We start from the raw sequence: 16301 nt of genomic DNA, 5'->3' as shown, positions 1-16301 counted from the left end.
AGAAATTATCTGTTGAGTCCACTGAATTTTATATACAAGTCACAAACCCATTAGGTCAAAGTGTGATGGTTAATTTGATATGTCGTAATTGTCCACTGAAAGTGAAAGGCTATGAATTCCTCGCTGATTTGATGTTGTTACCTTTTCGGGAATTTGACATTATTCTGGGGATGGACTGGTTAATGAGACATGATGCGGTAGTGAATTGTCGTGATAAACAGATCAGTTTGAAATGTCAAACGGGAGATATAATCTCAGTTGGGTCTGAAAATCTGGGTGATACAGTCAGAATTATTTTAGCTCTCTCTGCTCAGAGGTTATTACGCAAAGGCAACGAAGCATTTTTGGCCTATATCCTGGATACTCAGGGTTCTGATTTGAAGCTCGAACAAGTGCCAATGGTGAATAAATTCCCTGATGTGTTCCCTGAAGAGTTACCCGGTCTACCACCTGATAGAGAAGTTGAATTTGTAATTGATGTGATCCCCAGAACAACTCCTATCTCAATGACACCGTACAGAATGGCTCCAGTCGAGTTAAAAGAACGGAAGGCGCAGCTGCAGGAGTTATTAGATAAAGGGTTCATCAGACCGAGTATGTCGCCCTGGGGTGCACCTGTCTTGTTTGTGAAAATGAAGGACGGTTTTTTAAGACTGTGTATAGATTACAGACAGTTGAATAAGGTAACAATAAAGAATAAAAATCCTTTGCCTCATATTGATGATTTGTTTGATCAGTTGAAAGGTGCTGCAGTATTTTCCATGATAGATCTTCGATCCGAGTATTATCAGTTGAAAGTTAAAGAGTGTGAAGTGCCGAAAACTGCCTTTCGAACTCGATATGGTCATTTTGAATTTTTGGTGATGCCATTTGGTTTAACCAATGCCCCTGCTGCTTTTATGGATTTGATGAATAGAATTTTTCAGTCATATTTGGATAGATTTGTGGTTGTGTTCATTGACGATATATTGATTTATTCAAAGACAGAGTCCGAACATGCACAACATCTAAGGATTGTGTTACAGACTTTGTGGGAGAAACAATTGTATGCCAAATTCAGCAAATGTGAATTTTGGCTCCATGAAGTTGCATTTTTGGGTCATATTATATCAGCTGATGGAATAAGAGTGGATCCAAGTAAGGTAGCGGCAGTGATAAATTGGAAAGTTCCGAAGAATGTGACTGAAGTGCAGAGTTTTCTACGATTGGCAGGTTATTATCGTCGATTTGTCAAAGATTTCTCAATGATTACCTTACCGTTGACTCGATTGCTACAAAAGAATGTTGAATTTATATGGTTAGATGAATGTCAGCGGAGTTTCGATCAGTTGAAAAAGATGTTGACAGAGGCTCCAGTGTTGACTCAACCAGAATCGGGTGTACCGTTTGTAGTATATAGTGATGCGTCTGTAAATGGGTTGGGCTGTGTACTTATTCAGTCAGGCAAAGTGGTGGCATATGCTTCTCGGCAACTGAAACCGCACGAGAAGAATTATCCTACACATGATTTGGAATTGGCAGCGATCGTGTTTGCTTTGAAGATATGGAGAGTACTTATATGGTGAGAAATGTTATGTGTATACTGATCATAAAAGCTTGAAGTATTTAATGACTCAGAAAGAGTTAAATTTGACACAGAGACGATGGTTGGGGTTGCTGAAAGATTATGATCTTGTCATTGACTATCACCCAGGGAAAGCAAATGCCGCAGCAGATGCGCTTAGTCGGAAATCATCATTATTTGCACTACGGGCATTGAATGCTCATTTATCTATTAATGAGGATGGTTCTGTACTAGCAGAATTAAAGGCTAAACCCGTGTTCTTTCAACGGATTCGGGAGTTATAGGATGATGACCCAAAATTGATGATAAAGCGACAGATGGTTCAAGATAAGTTAAGCTCAGAATACTCCATTGATGAAAATGGTATGTTATATTATCGTAATAGAATATGTATTCCGAATAATTTAAACTTGAAAAATGATATTTTATCAGAGGCTCACAGTAGTATGTGTTCTATTTACCCGGGTAGTACAAAAATGTATTGTGATTTGAAGAAAATGTATTGGTGGCCCGGAATGAAACGGGAAATCTTTGAGTATGTAGCAAGATGTTTGATCTGTCAACAGGTGAAAGCTGAGCATCAAGTGCCGACAGGGTTGTTACAGCCCATTATGATTCCAGATTGGAAATGGGAACATGTTACGATGGATTTTGTATCTGGATTACTAGTAACTCTGAAGAAGAAACATTCAATATGGGTGATTGTTGATCGGTTAACTAAGTCAGCACATTTTATTCCAGTCAGAGCAGATTATCAGCTTGAAAAGTTAGCGGAGTTATATGTGTCTGAGATAGTGAGGTTACATGGGGTACCGACATCTATTATTTCAGATCGAGATCCGAGATTTACCTCGAGATTTTAGAGTAAATTACAGGAAGCTTTAGGCACCAAATTAAATTTCAACACAGCTTTTCATCCCTAGACAGATGGGCAGTCAGAGCGAGTGATTCAGATTTTAGAAGATATGTTAAGGTGTTGTATACTTGAGTTCGGCGGTAGCTGGGAAAGGTATTTACCTTTAGACGAATTTGCTTATAATAATAGTTATCAAACTAGCATTAAAATGGCACCGTTTGAAGCTTTGTATGGAAGAAAGTGTAGAACTCCATTATATTGGTCTGAATTAAGTGAATCGAAACTGGTGGGAGTGGAATTGACTCAGGAAACTGAAGAAAAAGTTCGTATTATTCGAGATTGTTTAAAAGCTACCTCTGATCGGCAAAAATCATATGCAAATTTGAAGAGAAGGGATATAGAGTTTAATGTGGGTGATCGTGTATTTTTGAAAGTGTCACCGTGGAAGAAAGTTTTGCGGTTCAGCAAAAAGGGGAAACTCAGCCCACGATTTATCGGGCCGTATGAAATCATTGAAAGAATCGGTCCGGTAACCTATAGATTAGCTTTGCCCCCGGAACTTGAAAAGATTCATAATGTGTTTCATGTGTCTATGTTGAGACGGTACAGATCAGATCCATCACATGTAATTCCTCATACGGAAATAGAGCTTCAACCTGACATGACTTATTCAGAGGAACCGGTGAAAATTTTAGCTCAGAAGGTTAAAGAGTTGAGGAATAAACATGTACCACTAGTTAAGGTGTTATGGAATCGACATGGATCTGAGAAGGCAACCTGGGAAACAGAGGAATTGCTGAGATTTCAGTATCCGAATTTATTTTCAGGTACGAAATTTCGGGGATGAAATTTCCAAAATGGGGGGAGAGTTGTAATGGCCTGAATTTTCAGTGGTGTCGGAATTGTAATTCGAGATCATTAAATTTGACAAATGAGTAGAAAATATTATTACTTTAGTGAGTATAAGTTAAATGCGAAGTTAGGAAAATTTTTGAAATAGTGAATAGTGTACTAAGAATAAATATTAAAATAATTAGAATCGAAAATGAGGTATTGAAACCTCAACCTCATAAATCGAGCCATAAATATTTTTAGAAACATTTATGGAGTGTCATTTAGTTGGTATTAAATTTTCGTTAGAAAATTCTAACGTTTGGGTGGTTAATTAATTAAAAAGGATTAAACTGAAAATAATGTAAAATTTGTTAAAAGTGATTAAATGCTTAAGTGGTAAATAAGGAGGGACTTAAGGCATAAATATGCCAATATGGAATAGTTGAGACGACATAAGAGAAGAAAAATTTGAAAAAGTGATGTAATAAGGGCAAAATTGGAAATTTTGTAAAAATTAACAAATAAAAATCTTAACTAAAAGTGTTTCTAGGCAATTCCTCATATTTTTTAGCCAAAAACACCATTGAAGAGTCCCTCCAAGTTGGTTTTTCATATATTTGAATCATATTGAGAACCCGAAACAAGTCGAGGAAAAGAAAAAGTAGCTGATTAGTCCCTAAACTTTTACAAATTCAGCAAATCAACCCAGGTAAGTTCATATGGCTAAAATTTAATGATTAAATGTTAATTTCATGAATTATATAATGTATGATGAAATATATATATTTATTGATGAAATGAGAATAAAATAAAAATGTGAAAACTGAATAAATGATCAAATTGAGCAGAACACCGGATTTGAGTACTTCTGATCAGGTGACAAAGTGATAAGTGATAGCTTAGCTACACTTATCTGATCAAGTGACAAAGTGATAAGTGGTAGTTTTAGCTACACTTATCTGATTAGGAACAAGTGATAAGTGGTGACAAAGTGATAAGTGGTAACTTTAGCTACACTTATCTAATCAAGAACAAGTGATAAGTGGTGATAAAGTGATAAGTGGTAGCTTTAGCTACACTTATCTGATTAAGTGACAAAGTGATAAGTGGTTGCCTAGCTACACTTATCTTATCAAGGACAAGTGATGCTTGATCATACGTAAGACCATAGTTATACTATGGCAAAGTGAAAGTGAAGTACTCAATTTTCCGTAACCGTTCCTTAATTTTGATCAAGGATGGTAAGTGACAAATGGGCCCAAAGGAATTATGGTAAAAGAATAAGTAGTAGTGAGTTTATACCAAGGAACTCACCAAAGATTGTGGTTGACAGGTAAACTTAGTAATGGTGTATAATGTATAAGTGTATAAATGTTTGGTAAGATTTATGTTTGGTGCCTATGAACTTACTAAGCTTTCTATACGCTTAATTGTGTGTTTATTGATTCTTGTAGATTGACGTATTTATACATTCGGAGGATCAGATCTACACCAAGAATCACACTATCCAGATTTACTCCTGTAGATTTTGTTAAACAACTTTTTGGATTTATATGACATGTATAGGGAATTGAAGTAAAAAGTAATAGAATGAATAAATTTGAATGTGATGGTTGTGTTAAACATTGAACTATACATGTTTTTAGTTTGAAATGGTTGATTAGTTGAACTTCATTAGTATTTAAGTGAAGTAGTTGAAATACTGAAATTGGTTGTGATTTGAAATTTGCAGGGAAGGTTAGATAATTATAAAGGGGTTATATTGAATTTTTTTTAAAAATTTCAATGGAACTATTTTTGGGCAGCAGCATTGATGTAACTTTGAAAAATCACCAAAAATTGTAGAAATAGAATTATAAGTTTAGCGAGAGATGAAATTAAATCTGAATGAGTCTACTTTCACATGAAAGCAATAGAGTAAGCAAAAGAGTTATATACTTTTAGATATTTTAATTTTAGTGAGACAGAGTCAGAATGATTCTGAAGTCCCCTATTCTGACTTTAGAAATTCATTAAAAATTGTACAAATAGAATTATGAGTTATAAATTATATTTTTAAATTCCTTAATGAGTATATTTTAAGTATAAATAAGTGGAATCAGTATGTCAAGTCTGTATAATGAGATAATTGAATTTTAGTGACGAGAGGTCAGGATAGTCGATTAGTGAAACTGGGGAGACTTCAACTAATAAACTGTACTAATTGGTCAAATAAAAAATTCTAAAAAATTTTTGTGAATAGATATATGAGTCTAGTTTCAGGGAAAATTTACGAATCTAAATTTCGAGTTTCTTAGCTTGAGTTATAATTAATTTAGTGACTGCTGCTCAGGTGGACAACTTTATTGTGAATGGTGAAATTAATTTTGAAAGTAAATTTTTATGCCCTGAACTTTTAAGTTAAGTCAAGTAACACCTCATGCTCGACTCCGACCACGGTCTCGGGTAAAGGGTGTTATACATAGCGTATAACTTATATTATTATTAAGTGAAACAACAAAATAGATCTTCAATTTCTTAAAGTTCGAACAGTTCTCAGAATTATATACGGAAATAGAGTAGAATATGTCAATTACACACCATCTGCATCCAACCCTACACACCAAAAAGGGTATCGTCCCTACACACCACATAGTGACCATATGTCACGTTCAAAAGGTTGCAGACTAATTGCTAGGACAGAATGCGAAAGTCACCAAAATTAGATACATTTACGTGTCTTAGCCACCAGTCTTAGCAGATTATTTAACTGCCATAACTTCCTCCTTATTCAATCCCAACCCCAATGCAGATGCAATGTTACAGATACAGATATAAGCATACGATGTTACAAATTTCAGGTTATACTCAATTAATACAGAATACAACTACTCTCTAGTTTACAATTCTATGATGTATATAAAATAACAGTTTATACAGAAACAGATAACTAGTCAATGGGTTTTATAACCCAAATCAGATCATCTAGACCCTACAGTAGGCCTACGTTTGACTGGAATGATGTTTACGGCCCTAATAAAAAATTTGAAATTTTGACCCACACACTTGTGTGGATTCACATGTCCCGGAAGGCTGGCCCGTGTAGCACACAATCTATCACACGGCCTGGCACACGATCGTGTGGCTCAAAAAAGTGAGTTACACGGTCTATGACATAGTCAAGCACACGCTTGTGTGACTCAATTCATAAAATTTCCTTCACACAGTCTGGACACACAAACGTGTCCCTAGCCTGTGTGACTCCAATCCACAAATAGTAAATTACACGACTAGGACACACGCCCACGTCCTTGGCTCGGTGACTTTAATACATAAACAGTAAGTTACATGGCCTAACACACAGTCGTGTGATTAACAGCCATGTTTTCTAGCATTCGTAAATCATAGAAAAATGAGTTTTCGTTACACACTTGATGTAGTTTCGATGTAGAAGCAACACACAAGAATCTGAAACCTAAAACGACAATTAATTGACGAATTAAATGACTAAATCAACTCAAAATGCCAAAATTAGCACTCAAAACTAACGTTCGTCGAAAACTTCGACGCAGCTATCCAAAATAGAAATTTTCAATTACTGACAAGCAAGCAACAACAATTCGGACCTAATCTCACAGGGAAATGTTACTTTTGAAACCTTTTCCTAAAAGAAGATCCATTGGAACTATTAACGAGATTTTACAACCATTAACAGTAATATCTAACCTCGACGAAACAGACGAAGTCTAGAAAAAATAGGTAAAAAACAACAACATAACTTACGCAATATCCTTGCAATCAATGTAAGAAACCACACAGAATGCCCAATTAAGCACGATAGCAAACTTACGGAAGCAATCAAGCAAGAAAGGTGTAACAACCCATTTTCAGTGAAATCAGAATAGTAGTTTTGGGACCACAAATATGAAGTAAAAAATTTTATTTTATTATTATTTTATGGTCGAAAACATGATAATATTACCATATGAAAATTTCGTTAAGAAATTTTACCGTTTACATGTTCAATTTGATAAAAATGACTAAATCGCGTAAAGTGTAAAAGTAAAGTTCTAATAGCTAAAGGTATTAAATAGCTATAAAAATTTAAAGTAGAGGTCCTTATATGGTAAATAACCCTTAAATGTGTTAGTGGAATGTCATGGCTTAGTAAACTTGTAAATTGAAATGATTTTAAAGGTTAAATAAGTAATTAAGTAAATAACAAAATTTAGTAAAATAAAGCCAAGTATCATCTTTTATGTTCTTTCTTAAACTTGTAAATTGAAATAATTTTAAAGGTTAAATGTGTTAGTGGAATGTCATGGCTTGGTAAACATGTCATTAGGGTTATCGATTTCAGCTCTTATGAGCTTACCGATACTCAGCTCATATGAGCTTACCGATATTCAGCTCGTACAAGCTTATTGTTATTCATCTCAGAGGAGCTTACTGTTTATAGCTCATATGAGCATACATGTACATGAATTGATGAATTACAATTCAGTACACCTCATGTGTACTATCCGCGTATCCAACAATAATCTAAATGGTTCAACGGGCACTGTTCTGTTATGATATTACATGAGTTCAATACAAACTACTACATGTATTTACATGAGATATATGAAAATGATTTGTACATGATATGTAAATACATGATGTGGAAATTATATGTACATGGAAGTTTGATTATTGTTGAGCTCATACATGTTTCTTGATATTTATATGAATTACATGACTAACATGGTTGATGAGGATATGTGTTGAGGCTTTTATCCTAATTGAGTTTGGATATGTTTTGTATGCTTACCTTAAATGTGACTAAATGGTAAGTTAAATTATATGCTATATGAACTTACTAAGCTTGAATGCTTACTCTGTGTTATTTTCTGTGTTTTTAGTGATTCGAAAGCTCGTTCTGGTTGGAAGCTTGTCGGAGCTATATCACACTATCCATTGGCTCTTTTGGTACATTCGGTTGTTTAATTTCGGTTATAATGGCATGTATAGATTAGTTTGGCCAATGTTGGCTTATATGTGTTTTGTTGAGATTAGCCATTTGTTTTGTTTGTGTTATGGAATTTTGGATATGTGCATATTTTGCTTATTATGGTTGACATGTAGTTTGGTTCATGATTGAATAAAGAGTGGTAAAAAGGTAACCTAATGTGCATTTCATATATGTGTTTTGGAATGTGAAGAATTGATCATGAATTGGTGTCTGGATATGTAAGGCATATAAGTTAAATATGTTAGTATGTTAAATACATTTTAGCACCAAATAATATGTTTTGGAAGGTAAGTAATTTGGTAAGAAATGATGTAAATTTGCTTAATAAACTTTGGATGAAAATATGCATATAAGTGAGTTATACATTTGGCTATATTGAATACATGAATATTAATATTATAAGTTGTCATTTGAGGTGCCTAAGGGCATATTGGTTGTATGTGATGATATTACATGTTTTAAGCTTGATTTTGGCTGGTTTTGGATGCCTATTTATGACTTGGTTATATGCAAATTGTTGTGTTTAGGTTGGTACCAAATTGGGCAGAGACACGGGCAGAGACACGGGCGTGTGTCCCCTGTATCTTTTAAAGAATACATGAATATTTATGACTTGAAAAATAGCCTATTTTTGTCCACACGGGCAGAGACACGGGCGTGTGTCACACACGGTCAGGTGACATGGCCGTGTGTCCCCTGTATCTTTTAAAGAATGCAAGTTAGTATGCTCACAATGCCTGGCACACGGGCGTATGGCTTGACCGTGTGGCCCAAGTTAGTGAGTTACACGGGCATGGACACTGGCTGGGACACGACCGTGTGTCCCTATTTCGAATACCCGCACGGTCTAAGACATGGGCGTGTCTGTTGGCCGTATGAGTCACACAACCTAGCCACACGGCCATGTGACCCCTGTAGTTTTAAAAATTTTATAAGTTTCTAAAAAATGCTCCGAATTTTCAATTTAGTCCCGAATTATTTCTAAGGTGTATTTTGGGCCTCGAGGGCTCGTATTAGGGACAATATGCATAATTATGATTGGTTTCTAACATGAATGCTATATGTTATGAAATGTTTAATTTTTCTGCCTGTTTAAATTGTAAACTTCGATAATACTCCTAACCCTGTTCCAGCGACGGATTCGAGTTAGGGGTGTTACAAAAGGAGAAAAAAGAAGAAGGAAATGAACAGTAAGGAAGGAGAAGAACCAAAATAAAAAAAACTAAAAATAAGTTTTAAATAAAAATAATTATTAAAATAAAACTGATTTCCCGATAGCATGCCAAAATATTTCTTTATTGCCTACGCAGAGACTCGAACACGAGACCATAGGTAATACAAAACTTAACCATTAAACTAGAAGACTCATTCTTGACACAAATTAATGCAGATACAAACTTAATTCAAACATTCAAGGATAAGAGTTGAAACAAAAGAATAATAAAATTCTCTAAAAGTGTAACTTGAACCCCCGATCCAAACACCAACACATAACACTTAACCACTGAAGCAAATACTTACTTATAAATAGAAACTAACAGTAACAATTCAAAATTTGGGGCGTTACAGGGGCAGACAAGGAGGAATGAGTAAAGTTTTGGGGGAAAAGTAAAAGGGTTTGGGGTTTGAGGTAAAATGTAAAATATTATAGTTTGGTATTCGGCTTAATCGAATTATTCGAGTTATTTGAATTCAAAAACTCAACTCGACTCGAACTTGAAATTAAAAAAAAATCGAGTTGATTCGATTAACTCGATTCGAATAATTCAAAATTTGAACTTTTTTAAATTTTTTCGAGTCGATTCAAATTTTGCTCACCCTTAATACTAGGAACCAACTGGGATACTAGTTTGGAGATAGGGCTTGAACCGATTAACCTACAAACTGATACAGATTGATTGAGTCGAGCTTAAAAAAAAACTAGTTGAGCTAGTTTTCTCTATTTTTTAACATTTTTATTTTTATGAATTTTTAATAATTGATTTCATCAAACTAGATAAACTGATTAAACCAGGAACTAATGGCCTAGCTAGTTCGAATATGGTAATTTTTAAATAGTTATCTTTTTTTTAATAGACTTAACTATTTGAGTAATAATTAAACTAACAACTTAAGAAAAAATAAATTACATACCACATGTGACAAAAATGTTTAAGTATCAAAATAAATAAATAAAAGATATAATTTAAATAAGATTAAGGTTTCTTTTAACAAACTTAACGGATTAAGGAAATTATCAATTTGAGAAAAAAATATAATTTCGATGACAAAAAAAGGAATTAACTACCAAAATGAGAGAAAAGGGAAAAGATTGATATAATGTGAATTGAATGACATGTGGCTGGTTGTAATACTCATTGATTGCTTCATTTACCACCAGATTGAAAGAGATACAGGAGATCTAACAAGCTTTAACAGGTGTCACTGATTAAAATTATATCATATGTATTCTATCAAAAATATATTATGTAAAATTATAATTTTTAAATTTAATAAAAACAAATATATTAAAAATTTTAACTCCGGCCAAAACGAGAAATTAATCGTTTTTTAACAGTGTTTTGAAAAAAAAATTAGGGTCAAGTACAGAAATGATCACTAGAATAATATCACTTGTGTTTTACTTTGATTACTAAATTTTTAATTATTTTTATTTTAATTATTAAACTATATGAAATCAAATATTTTCGTCACTAAATGTTAACGGCCGTTTGAAAATTTTTCGGAAGTGTTGAAATGGGTTATTTTTTATTTGTCTAATAAAAAAATTAACTTTCTTTACACATTCTATCAATTTGATTTTAAATATAAAAATCCAATAAATTTAACACCAAATATTTACAAAATTTGTCACTTTAGTTTAGATTCTAAAATAAATAATAATAAATTTAGCTCTTAACATTTACAAAATAGAAATTTTTAATTTTTTAAAATTTTGTAAATTAAAAAGAAAAACAACTGCCAAATCAAGTGTAATAATTGTAAAAATTATTAACAATTAAAAAAATTCATTACCATCTAAAAACACACTTAGCCATAATAGTACAAGAATTAATGAGAAAGTTGAGTAATATTCAAAACAATCAATCCTATCGGTCTACCTTTTCAAGGCTTTTAATGTAAACTAAAAATTCTTTTCCTATCTTCTTCTTCTTCATCTTTTTTCTACATTGGTTTGAATTATTATTTGCTATTAAGGCATTGCCAATTTCAGTATTTGTCTCATTGCTTGATCTTCACAAGAAATTCTAAAAATATAGTATTGTGTTTTTGAGAAACCGTGAACCTTGTTTTGTTAATCTAGGTTCACACCAAATTTCATTTTTGTACTCTACCCGTGATTCTTTTTTCAATTTCTTGTACTTGAAAATATAGTATTAATGATTTTTTAGTGCTGCTGCTAGTTATGTATGAAGTTGTTCAAATTTATGTGTTTAGCCAAAAGGTAGGAGAATCAATGGCATCCGCTGCACTTACTTTCAATGTTTCGCCTTGTCTTGGGGTTAAACCGAAGTTGAAGTCTTATTTTAAAGTTGAGAGATTAGATCGTGGTGATGATAATTATTCCTTCTTCTTTTTCAGTTTATTTAGGTTTGTGTTTTGGGTTTTTAAAAAAAAATTAAAATTTTAAAAATCAAATCCTTTCATTTTGTAAATGTTGAGAGCTAAATTTATTGGATTATTTTAGAATTTGAACTAAAATGAAAAATTTTGTAAACATTGAGGGCTAATTTTGTTGAATTTAATTTTTATATTTAAGACCAAATTAATAAAATATGTAAACATTAGATAACTAAATTTATTATTAGAATCCACACTTCTTTTAAATTTCAAACTGCTCTTAACATTGCGCGAAGAAAATATTTAGTTTTATATAATTACCAAAATAAATAAAAATAAAAATTCAATCAACAAAATAATCTATAAATAGATTTAGAATGTTGCATGATATATATATATATATATTAAAAAAACCATGCATGTGTCCTAATCTTGTGAAGTTTTTTTTTTTCCATTGAAAATAACAAAATAACCATTTGTTTATATTTTATATTAGTTCCATGGCATACCGCCTGGAAAAGGAAAATTCATGTAAATAATATATTTATAAAAATTTATATTAAAACTAAATGAAATTTTAGTTGAAATAGTTAAGTTAAAAAGAGTAAAATTTATGAGTCATAAGTTTAAATCTTATTATAGTTTTATTTATAATAAAAATAAAAATACATTTATATTAATATTTGTTATATGAATATTTTAACAAATTTTCAATTAAATAGATGCTTGGGTGAATCGTAATACCAATTCAATTAAAGACTTAATATATAAAAGTATATATACAAACAATTATAAATCAAATTACTTTTTAATAAAATGGTATCATTCTGACAATAAATGCATTTATAAATACATCAAATGTAAATCTCATGTTTATAAGAAAACACCTAGAAAAAAGTTAAACCAATATTTGAGTCCTAGCTGTGGAGGCATGATTGAGTGAAATCAAATGGACGCTGGTTTTAATTGTATTGAAAGAAAACAATAATCACGTAGGTTGGCAGTTGAACCTAATTGAATGGTCTCAACTTTTAATGTGGTGTGTTAATGTTTGGATCGGATAATCTCAACTTACCTAATAGCTAGGAAAGTAAAATTCAGACATCACCCGCTACTACTTTTGGCTATAAAAACCCTCCTACCCTCAAGCCCTAACCACGACAATCAGCAATAGTACTACTACTCCAAGCAAGCATTTTCCTTACAAGTTTGTTTTTCTTGTGATTAATCGATATGGCTAGCTCAATGTCCCTTAAGCTTGCATGTGTGGCGGTGTTGTGCATGGTGGTGGGTGCACCCCTGGCTCAAGGGGCCGTAACCTGTGGTCAAGTCACAAGCTCCCTCGCACCCTGCATTGGTTACTTGACAGGGAATGGTGCTGGTGGCGTTCCCCCAGGTTGCTGCGGCGGCATAAAATCTCTCAACTCCGCCGCCCAAACAACACCAGACCGGCAAGCAGCTTGCAAATGCATCAAAAGTGCGGCCGCCGGCATTTCTGGCATCAACTATGGTATTGCAAGCGGACTCCCAGGCAAGTGCGGTGTCAACATCCCTTACAAGATCAGCCCTAGCACTGACTGCAACAGGTTCGTATGAGTTGTTTCATTGCTTATGCTTATTACTTGCTCAACATTTAATGTTGTGTTTTTTGTTGTTTCATTTGCAGCGTCAAGTGAAGTTTTGGCATGGAAAGTTCACCAGCTAGTGGAAGCCAAAATAACGATAGCTACAGAATAAATATGGATGTTAAAATTCCAGAGTTGTGGGTTGTGTACTATGCCGCTTTATGCGACTACGTAATATTAACTTTATCTACAAATTAATATCACTCGTCTCCATTTCCCATTTTATATCAACATTCACGTGATCTATATTTCATTGCTTTAAAACAAAATTAAGAAAACAAAAATTATGAGATTCACTCCATATAAAAAATTTCAATGTGGCAAGTTTATCGTTTCATAATACGATACCCATAATTTAAAAGTTCATTTATATTTGAAATTAGGGTCGAAATCATAAATTTATTTGTGTGTGAGTTTGAATTTATATTTTACTAAAAAATAATCTTTATTAATTGTAAAACTTTATAAAAGAAAATATGAGTTTACCTAACCATATATCCTTATATGTTGCATGGTGGGGTTAAATAAATCCATTATCTTCATATATCGTATATTGTGGGGTTCAAGTCTTCGCATGATAAATCCATTATCTTAAAATCTTAGAAGAAAATGAGTGAATGTTGAAAGTTTATTCTTAATGTAATTCTAGAAACTAATTTAATTTAATTTTTTTTTTACAAATTTGTGACTTTGTAAAATAAATATATACTTCTATTTTTATTTTTACAAAACACAAATCCTAAATTTTAAACCTTATAAACTTTTAACCATAAATTTTTAAATGTTAAACCCTAAATCCCGCCTCTAATATCAAACCCTTTGTCCACAAACTGTTCCAATCAACTGGGAAAGAGGAAATCAAACTGTAAGCCGACTAATAATATATTGTTATAATTATTTAACATTTGGTACTTAATTTTGACATTTTTCTTATAATTTGATACTTAATCATTTTTTATTTAATTTGACACTTAAACCTTTTAAATATTATACAAATTACCTCAAAACACTAATGATCTTCATTTTTTTTATGAGGTAGCTAACGTATGGTTGTCATGTGACCAATGATATGGAATTTAATGACAGGGATGATTACATTTATTTGAAGTTTTCTCTATTTTTCTAAACAACATGTTCAAAATTTACATTTCATCAAGGCTAAGATTACTTTGACAGTTCATGGCAAGAATGTTACAAGAGGAACCACATGCTTAAAGCATGACCTAGTTTTCATAAAGCCATCAAATCCCACAAAAATATTGTCAGTATTAGAGGAAAATTATGTTAAAAGATTGTACTTTGAGCTACGCTTAATGAATGAATATTGAAAAAAAAGTTTTAAAACCCAAAAATAAAAAGAAATTCATTATTAAATTAAAAAGGTAAAATAAAATAATTAATTAAAAGTAATTTAACCATTAAAATACAAAAAATCAATCTCATGTCATCTGTCATATGTTAATCATACATTGATTATTTTCGCACCTTATAAAAATAAAATTGTTATTATATTGGAGAAATTTGTAAAACCTTTAACAAGTTAGATACCAAATTGGAAAAAAAAGAAGCTTAAGTACTAAATTAAGAAAAAAATATTAAGTTCAGGAATTAAATTGAACAAAAAAAACTAAGGTACCAAATAAGCTAAGACCCACACTCAACCAAACTCCTATCACACTATCACACAGCCGTGTCTTGCGCATGGCCACACCCTCGTCAGTCACACGGTCGTGTCGTGCCACACAGTCAGGCACACACCCGTGTGGCATAAACAGACTCTAATTTCAGCTTTCATCGAATCTCATTTTCTCACGTTAAGGGTACACACCTGATTCGTTTTTGTAGTATAACCAATCCCGAGATCACCGAAACCTGTAAATAGTAACCCTAGCCCTGCTTAGCAACAAATTTACAAATTCATAACAAAAATTCAACAACGCTCACAAACTTACCGTCGATGAAAACCACCACTAACACGGATTAGGCCGTCGGAGTGAATTTTCTACTTTACAATCTTCTCCTAAATACAGATTCCACTAATTAATCGCTATAGCTTAACATCGCCAATATCCCAAACCAATTGTTAAAAAGATGCGAAGTTCTACTTACCAACCGATTAAAGAACTCGAAAATCATAGTAGCAACGATTTGAACAAGGGATTCACAAATAGAATCAAAGAAAAAAGAAAAGGAATTTTACCGAGAAGGGAACAATGTCGAAAGAGGGAAAAAAGAGAAAAAAATTGACGTCAGAAACTTTGAGAAGACAAAGAATTAAAATTAAAATTAAAATAAAATTTGAAACCCCTAATATCTCAACTTCCCATTATCTCACTAACTAACCCACTAACTCCCCACCACCTCAGAATTTTACTTCCACCCAACCTCTATCTCACATCCGAAACAAAAATATCATCCACGCTCACACAGGGAATCGAACACAGGACTTCTAGCAAGCTAACTCCTTATAACTCGAACCCGTAAGCTTATTCTAATATAAGTTTACTAAAGATAAAACATAAGCCCACTTAACAGAGATAAGGCTTGGATCAAAATAACAAAGTTTGCTAAAAGGGAGACTTGAACCCAAGACCTCATACACACACCCAGAACACTTAACCACTGAAGCAGATACACATTTTATGTCAAATTTAATAAAAACATACTTAAATTATTCAGGGCGTTACAACTCTACCCTCTAAAAGAAATTTTGGCTCGAAATTTACCTGATCCGAACAGATGAGGATACTGCTGACGCATCAAGTCCTCAAGTTCTCACGTGGCTTCCTCAATGACATGATTCCACTACAGAACCTTCACTAACGATATGGACTTCCTCCTCAAAACCTTAATATCTCGATCCAAAATCTG

At 32.7% G+C, this 16301-nt stretch overlaps 1 protein-coding gene across 1 annotated transcript; it reads left to right on the top strand.

Moving 5' to 3' along the window:
- Positions 1-12685: 12685 nt before the first annotated feature.
- LOC107914538 (non-specific lipid-transfer protein-like) lies at positions 12686-13633 on the top strand. The gene is made up of 2 exons (XM_016843480.2): positions 12686-13391; positions 13472-13633. The coding sequence occupies exons 1-2, from the start codon at positions 13039-13041 to the stop codon at positions 13479-13481; spliced, it is 363 nt and encodes a 120-aa protein (XP_016698969.2). The 5' UTR covers positions 12686-13038; the 3' UTR covers positions 13482-13633.
- The last annotated feature ends 2668 nt before the right edge of the window (positions 13634-16301 follow it).

The sequence above is a fragment of the Gossypium hirsutum genome, chromosome D10, assembly GCF_007990345.1.
Source record: "Gossypium hirsutum isolate 1008001.06 chromosome D10, Gossypium_hirsutum_v2.1, whole genome shotgun sequence".
NCBI classification, from domain to species: domain Eukaryota; kingdom Viridiplantae; phylum Streptophyta; class Magnoliopsida; order Malvales; family Malvaceae; genus Gossypium; species Gossypium hirsutum.
Note: the sequence above shows the minus strand (reverse complement) of the source record. Positions and strands in the feature narration are given on the sequence as shown.